Here is a 16,983-nt window from a genome sequence, read left to right as displayed (position 1 = left end):
AATAATTAAATTTGTGTAATAGTTTGGATTTTTAATGGTCATTTTCGAGCACTGATGTACCGATGAAGACCCATCATCCAATCACACATCTTATCCCGCCCAGTTTGCAACTCCTGATTGGACGATTCCAGCTTCACACAGCTTTCAGTCAGTGTCCTACACAGAGACACCAAGGATGCGAGCGTGACGTCGACCAGACCATTATCATGCGGAAAAGCTTCGATGGCGCGCGCACACACACACACACACACACACACACACACACACACACACACACACACACACACACACACGCACACACGCGTACTGTGACACGCACACAGCGCAAACCTACGTGACGTCGTCACCGCGCCATCCTTGGTGCAGGTCCAGGCTCACATCATGCGACGCGAGAGAGAGACATGAGCAGAATTATGGCGTATTGTTTCCCGTACAACGGTGTAATGATCTCCACAAATTGAACCGCAGAAGCCTTACACTATAGTACATTAAGAATGGAGGCTTCCGCTCACCTCGGACACGAAATAAAACAGGACGAAGAAGACCATGGAGAAGTTCCGCTGAGCAGACACACAGCTGGAAGATTGAACATGGCGTCTTCCAGTCCCCCTCCCGCCCCGGCTGCTGCCATCAGTGGTAAGTCACAAGTCATAAGTCACTTATTGTCATGGTCTCTCTTGATGCTATAGTAGCGATTGGCCAACATTGAACATAATAATGATGGCTACGATGCAGAGTTGCAGACATATCCAGGCTGCTGGTGGTCACTATATCTAACCAGGGGTTCTTGAGGGAGTTCTATAGGGCGACCCCGTCCCCAACTAAATGATAGTTTGTAACCAAATGGACATATGTGGGTCTGTAACTCTGACAGTGATACAAATGGAACCAAATAGAGTGGACCCGTTCCATTTGTACACTAATGCATGTCAAACTGCGGGTCCTAGAAATTAAACAGGTTAAAATCCTATTATGGGGGTCCCTGCCATACCTTTTTCACATGGGGGTCCGCGGGCTAATAAGGGGGGTTCGATCTTGACATGAAAAGTTTGGGAACCACTGATCTGTTGCTCTCTCATGTAGCCAGTGGTAGTACTCAGATATTTTACTTAAGTATCAATACTACTACAATCTATTAAAAAAAATACTCTGTTGTTACAAGTAAAAGGTCTTTGTTCAAAATGTTACTTGAGTAAAAGTACAAAAGTAATTGGCGTCAAAATGTATTTAACGTACTAAAAGTTAAAATACTATTACAAATGTTGGAAAATAGCAGATCAAGTCTGCATAACACGTGGCACTGCGCGCTTATCTATCTGTCATTTTCTCACTGCATTTTAAATGGGGCTTTATTTAGACAGGGATCATAATTCACAATGTGTTTGTGATAGAAATGTTCTGTATGTGGCAGAGTTAAAGTCATGTGCTTTGCAAAGAAAACTAATTCTCCATACATGTTTTAAATGTGATATTTTACCCCATTCACCCCAAATGGGTTTGAAAGTTCAAACCCATTTGGGGTGAATGGGGTCATTAACATTGAGTCCCACTCCGGGTTTTGTGAGATGGTCATGCAAGGCAGGCCGTTTTTAAGCTGCTTTGATTCAGTATTTATAATATTTAGACATTTTATATTCATTTAACAGACACACCCCCTTCCTATACAATTAACACCATCCTTTGTTCTGGTGACTGATATCATCGTTCTAATGTGTGTGTGTGTGTGTGTGTGGGGGGGGGGGGGGGGGGGGGGTTCAATTATTTTTTTTAAGTACTTGTTGCGGAAAATAATACGTAAATAAATTGATTTTCTTTGGATGAATACTGTATATTATTCATCAGATATTATACAATATGCATCAAATACAGTGTACCATACTTGGATGGAGCCCGCACACCACAGGCACAAGAAAGACGTTCTTTATTGAAAGTTCTGACAACGTTTGCGACCTATTTGATTTTCATCAGGTCAACTGAAGTTTCTTTAGCCCAGCACCTGCTGCAGCCTGTCGATGTGCGTATTCTACGTCCGCTCTCAAACACAGCGTATAACATTGTTAAAATTGTGTTTTTTTTAATAGTTACAATGGTTTGCATAGGATCAAATATCGAAATGATTTAGATCAAGCAACTTAAAAAAACGGTCTGGGAAGCACGCGAATGCCCGAGTAGAGACGTTGAAATGACCCCCCCCCAAACACACACACACACACACACACACACACACACACGCATACACACACACACACGCATTTACATGAATATACCTTTTTGTGTGTACAACACCGTACGGTACTAGAAGCAAATGTACTTTGTTTACCGTCATAGGACTGAGGAGAAAGGCCGGAGGCGGGAGGAAGAGGCGGGGCGACCTATGGTCCCACTTCCTGTACAACCCGGTGGAGGGGAAGACCCAGTGTGTGGTCATACTGCAGCTGTCTGCGGGACAGCCCACCCTCTGTGGGCTGAAGATCGGAGGCAAGAACACCACCAACCTCAAGAGACACCTGCGCACCTACCATCCGGACATATCGGCCACGGTGAGTTCACACCTTGATGTCGGAAGGTCGCTGGTTCGTATCCCCGGACCGGCACGTTAAAATTACCACCGCTGAAGTGCCCCTTGCACAAGGCATTGAACCTATTGAATCTATGAGCAGGGCCTGGCTGTAAACAAGTTCTTGAGCTTATAGTCCAGTTACCCTGCAGGGTAAACATAGTACCTTTACCTTTCCTTTTACGACAACTCTGTTCACTTCATGGGGCCAGTCCAATGGCGGCTCTCCTACAAAGACTTATTTTGGCCCATTTAGACTTGACGTCGAAATAAAATAAAAGTCCTCTGAAAGAATATGTATTCAAAGATTTGTGCCGTGATTTGTGTCACGATTTTTTCAAAAATAGCAGACCCACAAGCTCGTAGCGCGCCACTCGGTGGCGCGCTATGAGCTTGTAGATCTGCTATTTTTCAATAGCTAAAGTATAACATCGACTAGTAAATCCACTAGTCGACCTTGTTGGTATTAAACAACTAGTCGACTAGTAAACTAGGCAACTAGTCAACTAGTAAAAATGACTAGAAGTGAATGCCCTAGTATAACATAATGCTTTAAACGCCAAAAAGGGGTTCCTGCCCAAAATGGGTTAGTAAGGGCATTTTATCGGGCATTTGACCCATCCGGGAACTAAATCGCTACCAAGAAATGTCTTCACCAATGTGTTCCTAAAGGTGTCTAATAACACGCGCTAAAAGATTGAAGTTCAACTCCCGTGGCGAAGAGCATCGCAAAGCGCGACAATGTCCTGGACCGTATACGTTGGCAGAATGCACTGACTGGACTGGACTTTTTTTTAGTACAACATAAACATTACAAAGACTTCAGTTTGCTGAAGTTTGCGCCGCCCTCGTTAACTCCAGCTTGTCAGTCTCCAGGCTGCGTGAACAGCGCTCGAGCGCCCCTCAATGTCGTAACTCTGTCATACTCTATTGGTCCAGACATATCCGCCCCACGGTGAGTTCACAACGTTTACCACGGAAGACTGGGCTCTGTCTGTATTTTTAAATTAGTTTATGAAGCATTCTTAACCGCTTGAACCCCAGCATCCATGTTCTGAGGGGGGGACATTAGCAAAACAGCACTTGCAAGCTCACAAAGCATCCCAACGCGAAGCATTGTGAGCTTGTAGATCAGTTATTTTTTGCAGAAGAGATGAATGTTGTAGAGTAGATGGACCAAAGCGTTTAGAAGTGGGTTTTCAAAGTGCATAACGGTTAATAGGCCCAGTTCTCCTCGATAGTGTCCATTTCCCTAAAAAAAAACATGATGGGATAGCATGTGGGATATTGTTTTCAGGGAAACATTAACCCATTTTGGGGCGGGAACCCCTTTTGGTGTTTCAATAAAGAATAGCAGACCTACAAGCACCGAGTGGCCCGCTATGATGAACTTGTAGGTCTGCTATTTTTGAAAAGTCGTGAAAATGTGGTGCAAATCTTTGAATATATATTTCAGAGGGAACATTTGTAACTAAAATATTGGCTTCCCCTGGAACTACATATTTTGAGATGGGGGTCCGTGCCGTGGCCCAATAGAGATCATTCTGGGGGTCCTCGCCCGTGTCTAGGCTGAGGATTTTCAGCCTGGGGGTCCACCTTGACATGAAAAGGGTTGAGCACCACTGACATATAGAAACATGGGTTTTTCAGATTTTTTTTTTAAAGACTTTGAAGCCTTTTTTTTTTAATCGACCTCAGTCCAAAAAGGGTTAATCTACTGACCTGAAAAACACAACTTATCAACTAAAACCGGTCAAATCGATCGATTACAGTAGGTTATCAAAACGTATCAATTATTAATTAATTCATTATAACTCATGTTCTAAAAAATGTCCTCCTTTCCTTTTGTCACGTTCCCTTATAGATCCCAGAGACCCTCACTCCCAAACAGAAGCAGGACACCGGCACCAACGAGCTGGGCGCCCACCACCACAGCGGCGCGGCGGTCCCCAGCCTCATGTCGTCCTCGCGGTTCAAGTACCTCCCGGACTCCGTGGAGCAGCAGAGCCGGGAGCACGCCATCGCCCTGTGGATCGGCCGCACGGGCCTGCCCGCGGCCACGGTGGACGACCCCGACTACCTGCACATGATGGAGACGGCCGACCGGAGGTTCGCCGTCCCCCACAGGGCCAAGATAAACCACCTGGTCGAGGCCATCTACTGCGGCGAGAAGCTGAAGTTCAAGGAGAGGCTCGCCAGGGCGCGGAAGATCACCATCTGCGTGGGCAGCTGGAGGGGAAACAAGGCGAACAACAACTACGCGTCGTTCCTGGCCATCAGCGCGTGCTATTTCTGCACGGAGCTCCAGAGAGCTCAGCACATCCTGCTGAACCTGGAGCAGATGACGCACCCGCACACGGCGCAGGTATATACAGGCCCGCAAAAATGCTCTCGTATGTGTTGTTATAGCGATTCTACAACGGGTTCGTTAACCCATTCTGACCTGAGATCAGATTCTAAAAGTGTCTTCTACATCCTGACAGTTTTCTGAAAAAGCTATGTTTCTATGTCAGTCGTTCTTCGATTTTTCAAAAAATAGCAGACCTACAAGGTGGCGCGCTACGAGCTTGTAGGTCTGCTATTTTTCAATAGCTAAAGCATAACATAATGCTAACACCAAAAATGGGTTAAGAGGAAGCAATCTGATTGGTTGAAACGGTTTCTAGCCGTTGATTAAACCAGCACTGTTAGTGTTCACCCCCTAATCAAAACAAATAATTCAGCCGCTCTGTTTACCCAGAGCGCTAGCAAACTCGGTGGCTAGGTTCTAGCTAGTTTCTTTGGACATTTTGTGGTCGTAGTGACTACATCTGTCATTGAAAAAATATATTTTTTCAGCGATTTTCTTAGTTTTAAGGGTAACTGTTACACCAGTTGTAACCTCTTGTGTAATATTGCTCAATTAGCCCATTCAGGCCTGACGTCGAAATAAATAAATAAATAGTTTTCTAATTCATGAAAAACTTTGAGGCACATTTTAACGATTTTTCAAAAATAGCAGACCTACAAGTTCATAGCGCGCCACTCGGTGGCGCGCTATGAGCTTGTAGATCTGCTATTTTTCAATAGCTAAATTATAACATAAGGTTTAAAACACCAAAAAGGGGTTCCCGCCACCAAAATGGGTTAGTCTGTTGATTACGTTTTCGATCAATTGAGCAATTGAGAAGCGTTAAGAAGACAGATAAAAAAAAAAGCCTTCTAAATCAGTAGTTCTCAAATTGTTTTTGTAATTCAAAATTATGGAGAAAAAAAAAATCAAAGACTTTCAAGGGTTAATTTCTCAACGAACTTTCAAAAATAGCAGATGTACAAGCTCACATGCAGCACGGCATGAAGTGACACGTGAGCTTGTATATCTGCTGTAACAACGACATTAAAATCTGTTACGACACGGACGCTTTCCCCATTTTAGCGGGTTAAAAAAAGAACACAAAACTAATACTTTTTACAATATTGAACATTCAATATCAACACATTTTATAATGTTAGCATTATGCTATGCTTAAGATATTAAAAATAGCAGATCTACAAGCTCGTAGCGCGCCACCGAGTGGCGCGCTACGAGCTTGTAGGTCTGGTATTTTCGAAAAATCGACTGACATAGAAACATAGCTTTTTCAGAAAACTGTCAGGACGTAGAAGACATTTTTTAGAATCTGATCTCAGGTCAAAATGGGTTAACCTGGTATTTTTTTTTACTTTGCCGCACAGCAGTGTATAGACACCGGCCTGTCTATACAAGCACCGTAAGCTTGTAGGTAAAACCATTTTCTTTGGGAATCCCCAAATCTCCTCTCATACAGTATCAACTATCTTCTATAAATCGCTTATTTCTCCTAACCCATTCTGGGCGGGACCCCATTTTGGTGTTACAATTTACAATTTACAATTCAGGCATTTAGCAGACGCTCTTAATCCAGAGCGACTTACATTAAGCAAGAACAAAAGCATGGGAATACATCACATGAAAGCATTTATCATGAAACATGCGTAAGCTAGTGGAATATCTATATAATGAAACTATACATATAAACTATACATATATACTACTATGCTATACATATGTACTATGATGACGTGCTATGACTACATACAATGCAATTATAGTGCTGTCTACATAACATGCTATAAGGCTGTATCAAATGCTATCTAAGTCTACAGAAATGCTATCTAAGGGGGTAGGGTAAGTCCTATGGGCCACTTACCCTACCCCCTTAGATAGCATTTCTGTAGACTTAGATAGCATTTGAGCACTATGTTATGCTTAAGCTATTGAAAAATAGCAGATCTACAAGCTCATACGAGCTTACGAGCTCGTAGGTCTGCTATTTTTGAAGAATCGAAGAGCGACTTGACGTAGAAGACATTTTTTTTTAGAATCTGATCTCAGGTCAGAATGGAAAACTGTCGGGAAGTAGAAGACATTTTTTTTTAGAATCTGATCTCAGGTCAGAATGGGCTAAAGGCGCTCTCTCCCTATATATACATCATGCCCAGGTCATTAAGATGTGTGTGGACTTCTGCACGGAGGCCTGGGGCATCACCCAGGACAAGATCCTCACGGTGATCACCGACAGCGGCAGCCACATGGTGGCAGCGTTCACCCACCAGGAGGAGGAGGAGGAGGAGGAGCCCAGCTCGGAGGAAGAGGAGGAGGGCGGCGGCGGCGGACAGTTTGAAGACGTGGAGGAACAAAGGTAAAAAATGTCGGTGGTGCTCAACCTTTTTTTTCACGTCAAGGACCCCCCCGGAATTATCTCTAAATATGTGGTTCCAGGGACCGTCCCAGAAGCAAATATTTTATATTCAAAGATTTGCGCCACATTTTCAGGATTTTTCAAAAATAGCAGACCTACAATCTCGTAGCGCGCCACTCGGTGGCGCGCTATGAGCTTGTAGATCTGCTGTTTTTCAATAGCTAAATTATAACATCATGTTTGAAACACCAAAAGGGTGTTAATAAAATAACTTTATTTGCACCTTTCATGACATGAAATGCAGCTCAAAGTGCTTCACAGAGCAATGGAGAAGAAAAAAAACAAGAAACGCAAAGGCATAAAAACAAAAACAACATGAAAATAACAGCGGTGAAATAAGGCAATACAGTGAGGACATGAATAACCACAAGGATTTTAAAAGCTCAACTAAAAAGCAAGAGTGTAGAAATAGGTCTTGAGCTGTGTTTTACAGTGTCTACAGAGATAATAGATAAAACAACTCTGTATAGGTTCTCAACACAACTTTATAAACCGGCACTCAAGCCATTGTAATCTTGTCAACTGACACAACATCCTGGTTTAATCCCTTCCGGACGGTCCCTCCCCTTCATAATAAAAGTAAAAAAGCCTCAGTGCAACACATGTCATTTTACACTGGTCATAGAGAACAGGAAACCCGTACAGTATTACCGTAACTTAACAATAATGTGTATATCAGCTGTTTGCCAAGAGATTTGGTGTAGACCCTGTAGAGCACTGGGGGTTCCAGGTGGTCCCCAGCTAAATGAGGGAGAGTTGGTAAACAAATGGACCCTTATTCGATCTTTAACTCGTGTGAAATGAAACCAAATGGACACCTAAAGGGTCCATTTGGTTTCATTTTGACACTCTCAGGAGCTATTATTAATTATTGTTATTAACATCTGCATTACTCAATTTACAAGAAGTCTACACAATTAGAGATTGTATAGAAGGAAGTGTCATTCTGATCAACATTTTGCCTCTCGTCTCTCGTAATTGTATCACATCGCATGGAAAACATCGTATCCAAAGTTCTGGGTCCGAGACACTACATCTCATCAAATGGTGGTCTGTGGTTCAAATGCCGAATATATATATAATGGCCCTTGATATGAAAACCACTGGTGTAGAGGGATAATTAGAACCAGCTAACTCATACATAGGGATGGAGCTCGTTAATTCTTATTGATAACGTTCACCTTATCGATCAGGCTTATCGAGCCGGTGTGCTTATCGGCCCCGCTATCGAGCATTTTCTATTATTTTGAGGAAAGACGGCGACATGATGACTTCCGAACAGAACCAGTATATTTTACTAAGGGCCTTCAACTACAGTACTTTTCTAACAGACTGGAAGGCAATTGACCTTTTTTTTTTACCAATACAATAATATTAAAGGAACTGTTAACCCATTCTGACCTGAGATCAGATTCTAAAAAAAATGTCTTCTACATCCTGACAGTTTTCTGAAAAAAGCTATGTTTCTATGTTTTATGGTTCTTCGATTTTTCAAAAATAGCAGACCTACAAGCTCGTAGCGCGCCACTCGGTGGCGCGCTTTACGAGCTTGTAGATCTGCTATTTTTCAATAGCTATAGCATAACGTAATGCTAACACCAAAAGGGGCTCCTGCCCAAAATGGTATTATCTTGATTGTTTTGAACATGACGCCATGGGCACGCTATAAGCTCGATAACAGGCTCGATAATTAAGCCCAAAGCGTATTGATAACGGGTACTCAATGAGCTTTTTTCCCCCCCTGAATTCTCCGGGTATTGGTTATCGAGCTCCATATCCCTATATACTCATGATATGAGAATCATGCTGATTTCAGTCGACGACTCTTTCACAGATCCACTGGTTACTTTGAAAACACGGCCCGTCGTTCCATCCTCTTCCGTTAGCGATAGCGTCAGCCCCGTTAAAGAACTCGGCACAGTCTCCGTTGCTGTCGGGCTGACCACCGATCCAGTACCTGGAAAAAGTAGGATCATTTAACCCATTTTGATACTGAGTTCGATAAAAAAATCAACCTTTTTCATGCCAAGGACCCCCAGAATTATCTCTATTGGGCCACGATGGAGCCCCATCTGAAAATATGTAGTTCCATGGATGGACCCCCCCCCCCAGAAGCCAATACTTCGCTCTGAAATATATTATTCAAAGATTTGTGCCACATTTTCACGACTTTTCAAAAATAGCAGACCTACAAGCTCGTAGCGCGCCACCGAGTGGCGCGCTACGAGCTTGTAGATCTGCTATTTTTCAATAGCTAAAGTAGAACAGGTTGCTTAAAACACCAAAAGGGGTTCCCGCCCCCAAAATGGGCTTAACTAATTACAATACTTTACTAAGATAGGTTTTTCACTCTAAAAGTTTAAAACCTTTAGTTTCTTTATAGAGTAATATAAATGTACTGGATAAGTACAACAATTAATTATAATTCTCTTAGTGACAGCGTGGCAGGTTTTGTATTTTTTATTAATACAGCATTTAAATATCATTTAGGGGGAAATATGGTAATAAGTCCTACGTCGGTGTGGTCAGTGGTGTTCCGTCCACCCACTTAAACGTTCCTTCCTCCTCTCTGTCGGTCAGACCCAGCCACACTCTCTCGTTCAAACTGTCGACAAAGTCCTGGACAGGAAAAAACCTTCTGGTTACTTTTGTACTGCGGATTTGGTGTCTCCATGTGTCAAAAGGCCCATGGAGACTCACTGCCAATCCAGCAATCAAGGCTGAGTGGCTGGCAGCTTGCTCAAAGTGGAACAGGTCACAGCAACACTTTACATACCTGTTTTTCTTTGCTTTCTATGACAATCGGGTCCGATTGTCTGTCTCTGCAGTATCGCCGGCTGTCATCCCAGGTTCTCCACTCACTGGAGACATAATAGCAGCCTCTGCCAAACTTCCGCCATCCTGGTCCACATTGCTCTTCTAAACGACAAAAAGAATGAACTTAGCAACCGTTGCTGCCATTTTGCTTAACAATGTGATATATACAGTATTCATGAGGAAAAAGCAGTGACGTCTCACTGACGGGAAAGAATCAACTTGAGGTCATCTCGCTCTTCAGTCAGGCTGTTTTTCTCTTCCGTCAATTCAGAATCTTAAAACGAGAAGAATAAACGAATCAACAAGCTGTCTGTGCCCAACTGTCCGGGAGAAATGTTGTCTATGAAATGAAATGGGGCTGGTGTGTTCTGAGTGTGTTTTGAGACTGCATTAGGAAAGACTGTATACGCGACTGCTTCCTGCTTCAACCCATTTTGACCCGAAATCAGATTCTAAAAAATGTCTTCTGCGTCCTGACAGTTTTCTGAAAAAGCTATGTTTTGGCGTGCTATGAGCTCGTAGATCTGCTATTTTTCAATAGCTAAAGTGTAACATGATGCCAACACCAAAATGGGTTAAACATAAAAAATTAATATATATATATATATATCTTGAGGACTTAATACAAAATCGAACCCAATAACACGTTTCTTTTTTTTAAATAATTATTTTAGACATACCGTATCTTAGTACATCTCCGCCAACTAAAGCGCCAGAAATGGCAATACGTTGATACGGTAGTAAACTTGGTGACCCGTCGAAGTCATGAAAATTGCACTGGCGCGACTGGCGAGACTCCAAAATATCGAATATCGAATAGAAATGGTCAATTGCTCTGACATGCCAATCCATAGGGCCCACGCACGCAGCAGCAGCCATAAACATTTAACTTGGGTTACTGTTTCATAATAGCAATAGAAGAGTTATCGAGCGATATTGAGGGGGCTGAAAACAGCCCGGTCACGTGGTTCACATGTACTCGCGCGAGCCCATAGACTCTATGTAGGAGAGCCGCCATTGGACTGGCCCCATGAAGTGAACGGAATTTGCGTAACTTTGTCTTACACTCTATGGCTCTGGTATCGGCCACAGACACCTATGACTCGGTCACAGACCTGTTAAGGGTCTTAACTATCTCTTCATTATCCCCGGGACCCTAACTTTGAGAACCTCTAGCTTTTATAGAACGACACTCACTGTTTATGACCAGGATAATGATGGCAGCCGATAGCATTAGACACAGCAGCCCCAGACAACACACTGCAGCAGCTCTGGAGCCCTGAAAATACCTGAAAATGCCTGAAAATGCATAGGAGAGAAAACTTCAAAGTGTCCTCTTTAACCCATTCTGACCGGGCACCCATTTTGGTGTTGGCATCATGTTATGCTTTAGCTATTGAAAAATAGCAGATCTACAAGCTCATATCGCGCCACCGAGTGGCGCGATACGAGCTTGTAGGTCTGCTATTTTTGAAAAATCGGAAGAACGACTGACATTTTTTTAATCTGATCTCAGGTCAGAATGGGTTAATCAGACCAGTGTGTGTCCAGAGGAAAACCTCGTATGAATCTGATCTCAGGTCAGAATGGGTTAATCAGACCAGTGTGTGTCCAGAGGAAAACCTCGTATGAATCTGATCTCAGGTCAGAATGGGTTAAGGACAGAAGAGGTTTAAATCCGGGGTATAGAACGAGACATTTGCTTGCTGTGTGGGTGTGGCTTTAATTGTCTTTGGAGAGTCCTAATGACGTCACGTTTCATTGCGTTTCACACAGACCGGGGCGCCGAGCACAATGACTGTCTGTCCCCCTTTTTAACCCATTCTGACCTGAGGTCAGATTCTAAAAATGTCTTCTATGTCAGTCGCTCTTCGATTTTTCAAAAAAATAGCAGACCTACAAGCTCGTAGCTCATAAGCTCTATGAGCTTGTAGATCTGCTATTTTTTTGCGACATGCGACACCATTGTAGGACAGATTACATCATCCATACTAATCCAGCGAGCAGGTTTTCAAAGATTACAAAAAAATATAAATCACATTTCTTAAAGCGACACATTTTGACCGTGTAGATCAGCTATTTTCCCTATATTTGCTGTATGACAATGTTTGTTGATCCGTGCGACCACCGATGTGTGATTCAGTCGATCGCCCATCCTGAAAATGTTTAGCGTCGGGGACACGCCTCAGAAGAGAAGATTTGTGTTAAAAAAATATATATAGGTGTGCCTGCCTGTGCAACTGCAATCGTGTAACATTCACAGAGCCCGAATGTGTACGCTCAATGCGTTGTGAGCTTGTAGATCTGCTATTTTCACAATAATAATTAAAAAAAAGAGACAATATTTTTTGAAAATGTTTGACTAACAATCATTACCTCCATGCTGCCCTGGTGCTGTGTTCTTCTGCACGGCCTCCTGCTGTCTCCTCCCAGGGTGATCTGCAGAGACATAGATGTCTACTATCCTGTCCACCCTCTCTCCTCTGTCCTCCTCTCCAAACCGGGCATATCTCACCTTCTCCGTCAGGTCCGGCGTGGCGTACACGTGCTCAGACATTCTTGGTTGATCGATTATTAACCCATTTAGGCCTGACGTCGAAGAAAAAAAAGAAAAAAAAAAAGGCTTCTAAATCCTAATAGTTTTCTGAAAAACCCATGTTTCTAATGTCAGCTGTGCTCAACCTTTTTCATGTCAAGGACCCCCAGAATTATCTCTATTGGGCCACGGACCCCCCATCTAAAAATATGTAGTTCCAGGGACCCCCCCCCCCCCCCCCCCCAGAAGCATATTTTAGTTAAAAATGTTCGCACTGAAATATATATTCAATGATTTGCGACACATTTTAACGATTTTTCTAAAATAGCAGACCTACAAGCCACTCGGTGGCGCGCTATGAGCTTGTGGATCTGACTATTTTTCAATAGCTAAATTATAACATAATGTTTAAAACACCAAAAGGGGTTCCCGCCCCAAAATGGGTTAACATTACAGCTATGACAACTTGAGCCTCCAGCATCCTTATTCCGGGCGGAAACGTTTGCTGAAAATAATAGCCGATCTACAATTTCACAACACGTCGCAATGTGGTGTGTTGTGAGCTTGCATATCCGTTATTTTCGTGCGAAGAGATGTGGTATTATACAGGTGGGGGGGAAAAAGAGTGCACCAATTACAGTTGCAACGGGCACAGGCTTCATCTCCGACATACTATTGGTCCGACTGTCATTAGACCAACAACCTAACCCAAACCGCAAGCGGCGCATGTCGGACCGACATATTTTCGGAAGCGACGGGTGATTTCCGCACGTCTGACCTTTTGGTGTGCAAATGTCACATTGTGGTTTATAACTGCGCTGTGGTGGGCATTTCCTCAGCAGTGATATTGGTTAAATCACATCAATAGAACAGACTCTAAATCATGGCTTTGTTCACTTTCTTGTAGGTTTCAGCGCCTCGGGCTTAATTGGAAAGATGATAGAGGCATTATCCATCAGTGACAGCTAGTACACAGAAATAATAACACAGGAATTTGGCAGGCAGGTGGCAGAGATTAAAATAGGGTGCATTTTGCATCCCAAAACGCAGTTTATAGTTAAGGGACGCAATAAAACAACGACCTCTGCATCCACAGGATGCACTACTGTACTCTTTATTCTAGTTTATTTTGCTAGCTTTAGTTATAATAATAATAATAATAATTTCTTCTCGTTTTCTACATGAATATAACCACATTATGAAATGAAATGGGAGTTAAATGCTGCAATTTGTAAAAAATTGCCAAATATGACTCCTAGCGTGGTTGAAGTGGGACTCATAAAATGTCCCTGGGACTCATCTAAAAGACCATCCCTGCATCCCAGGACTCATTACATTTCAAACCTATTTGCATCACTGAGGTGGTTTATAATTTTTAACAGGGAAACGTAATAGGCATTCACGCAAAACTCAATATCATATCAATGTCTCCTCCGGTGTCGAGCAACGGCACATGTCCGTGCTTGATGTGACAACTATAAACAATCATTTTAGTGGTTAATGATATCACAATCCAAATCATATCCATACTGTATGTTAACCGCTCCTTTTCGTGAGCTGAAGTGTGTCGGATTCATGGAAAAGAGACAGGAAACTGGTTCGTAACTGTTGCTGCTGATGGGAGTTTTAATTCGAGGAAAAAAACGGTCACTTCTGCAGCCTTCTTCCCAACCAAATGTACCCAAAAATACCATCATCACAATTAAATCCCTTTATCCATATTTTATCCGTTGGCTATTGAAAATATTCCTATAAACCCATTTTGGGGCGGGAACCCCTTTTGGTGTTAGCATTATGTTATGCTTTAGCTATTGAAAAATAGCAGACCTACAAGCTCATAGCGCGCCACCGAGTGGCGCGCTACGAGCTTGCAGGTCTGCTATTTTTGAAAAATCGAAGAACGACTGACATAGAAACATAGCTTTTTCAGAAAACCGTCAGGGCGTAGAAGACATTTTTAGAATCTGATCCCAGGTCAAAATGGGTTAACCCGCATAATAATCCTATTAACCCGGGAAAGCATCAGTGTCATTTTACAGTTGGCTATTAAATATAGCAGACAAGCTTGTACATCTGCAATTTCTTAACATTTTTGTAAAAAAACATAAGTGTTTGATCTACTGATTCCTAGAAGTCATTAGTAGAATCGTCCACAGTTCTCACGGATTTTGTCTTTTTGTGTGTGTGTGTGTCTTTTTTTTCTTCCTTTTTCTTTTAACGCCCAGGTACGGGGCCATGATGGAGAGGATGCCCTGCGTGGTCCACACCCTCCAGCTCGTGGTGGTCAACAACATACAGAAGGACGCCAGCGTCCAGCGGCTCCTGGGCAAGGCCCGGGCGCTCGTGAAGCGCGTGCGCACGTCCTCGGCGGCCACGGAGCGCCTGCTGAAGCTCTGCGGCCTGACCGTGGTCAGGGACTGCGTCAGCCGCTGGTCCAGCACCTACCTCATGATCACGCGCCTCCTCCAGGTCAAGGACGCCGTGGTCCTGGTGTCCGGAGACATGGGGTGGGACTGCCTCCTGCCAGGTGAATATACTATATATAACGTCGCTAATTATTTAGTCCTGGTGTCTGGAGACATGGGGTGGGACTGCCTCCTGCCAGGTGAATACTATATAACGTCACTAATTAGTCCTGGTGTCCGGAGACATGGGGTGGGACTGCCTCCTGCCAGGTGAATATACTATATATAACGTCGCTAATTAGTCCTGGTGTCCGGAGACATGGTGTGGGACTGCCTCCTGCCAGGTGAATACTATATAACGTCACTAATTAGTCCTGGTGTCCGGAGACATGGGGTGGGACTGCCTCCTGCCAGGTGAATATACTATATATAACGTCGCTAATTAGTCCTGGTGTCCGGAGACATGGGGTGGGACTGCCTCCTGCCAGGTGAATACTATATAACGTCACTAATTAGTCCTGGTGTCCGGAGACATGGGGTGGGACTGCCTCCTGCCAGGTGAATATACTATATAACGTCGCTAATTAGTCCTGGTGTCTGGAGACATGGGGTGGGACTGCCTCCTGCCAGGTGAATACTATATAACGTCGCTAATTAGTCCTGGTGTCCGGAGACATGGGGTGGGACTGCCTCCTGCCAGGTGAATATACTATATATAACGTCGCTAATTAGTCCTGGTGTCCGGAGACATGGGGTGGGACTGCCTCCTGCCAGGTGAATACTATATGTAACGTTGCTAATTAGTCCTGGTGTCTGGAGACATGGGGTGGGACTGCCTCCTGCCAGGTGAATATACTATATATAACGTCGCTAATTAGTCCTGGTGTCCGGAGACATGGGGTGGGACTGCCTCCTGCCAGGTGAATATACTATATATAACGTCGCTAATTAGTCCTGGTGTCCGGAGACATGGGGTGGGACTGCCTCCTGCCAGGTGAATACTATATAACATAACGTCGCTAATTATTTTGAGATACTACTGGCGATCGTTTTCATTGTTTTGCATAACGTCGCTAGTGTCGGTTAGAAACCTCTTCTTTCATCTCCGTGTTCTAACGTTTTGTCTGGTGGTTTTATGTCCTACTTTGGTCACACAAAGCATCAACATGAGCAGATCCGCAAGCTCAAAACGTGGCCATTTAAGCTATGCGTTTTTTGAGCTTGTAGAAAAGTACCACTTTTGGACATAAAGGGGTTTCCACCCAACGGCGACGCCATTCATGAATTTGTCTGTTGAAAACATTTAAGACATTTTCATACATTTATTTAGCTATTTCCACTATTTATGTTATTTGAAAATATATATTTTTTGGCCATAGTACATTATTTATTTGGATTTTTGGATATTTATATCAGGCATGGCCAGTCATTTGTGTATTTAACGAATTAATTTAACGTTATTTGACATAATATAATCTTTGTTTATCCAAAGCCTAGAAGGCAAATATGTTCCAATGTTCTATGCCAAAAACACAATCGGATAATGAATGGCAGTTATTTGTATAACGGTGAATCAACTAAAAACTCTTAAAAAAATGGTGTCCACGCTTCCAGATGAATGGAACAAGCTCTGCGTCCTCCGAGACCTCCTGGTGCCCTTCGCCGAGCACACCAAGATCCTCCAGAGCGACACCATGTCGCTGTCCCTGATCGTGCCCGCGCTGCTCGACCTCATCGCGCACCTCTCCAACTTCGTCTTCCTCTCGGCCTTCCGGGACCTCGGCGTCCTGTCGCAGCGGATGAAGGCGGACCTGGAGCAGCGCTCCGGCCGCTTCCTGCTCGCCGGCAACCCCAGGTTCTTCCCGCTGGCGCCCGCCGCCTGCCTCCTGGACCCCACCGTCTCGGACA

The 16,983-nt window shown here is 43.7% G+C and overlaps 1 protein-coding gene across 1 annotated transcript in view; it reads left to right on the top strand.

Moving 5' to 3' along the window:
* Positions 1–238: 238 nt before the first annotated feature.
* The window catches only part of LOC308313315 (E3 SUMO-protein ligase ZBED1-like), a 17,958-nt gene continuing 1,213 nt past the window's right edge, over positions 239–16,983 (top strand). The window contains exons 1-6 of the mRNA XM_080760387.1: positions 239–636; positions 2,329–2,540; positions 4,422–4,922; positions 7,058–7,257; positions 14,896–15,197; positions 16,690–16,983. The exon at positions 16,690–16,983 is cut by the window's right edge and continues 1,213 nt beyond it. Coding sequence (XP_080616513.1) covers positions 495–636; positions 2,329–2,540; positions 4,422–4,922; positions 7,058–7,257; positions 14,896–15,197; positions 16,690–16,983 — 1,651 coding nt within the window. The 5' untranslated portion in view covers positions 239–494. The remainder of the gene's footprint in view (positions 637–2,328; positions 2,541–4,421; positions 4,923–7,057; positions 7,258–14,895; positions 15,198–16,689) is intronic.

The sequence above is a fragment of the Protomyctophum bolini genome (assembly GCF_963924005.1).
Source record: "Protomyctophum bolini genome assembly, chromosome: 3".
Taxonomy (NCBI): Eukaryota; Metazoa; Chordata; class Actinopteri; order Myctophiformes; family Myctophidae; genus Protomyctophum; species Protomyctophum bolini.
The sequence above is the reverse complement of the archived record's forward strand: the minus strand, read 5'-3'. Positions and strand labels throughout refer to the sequence as shown.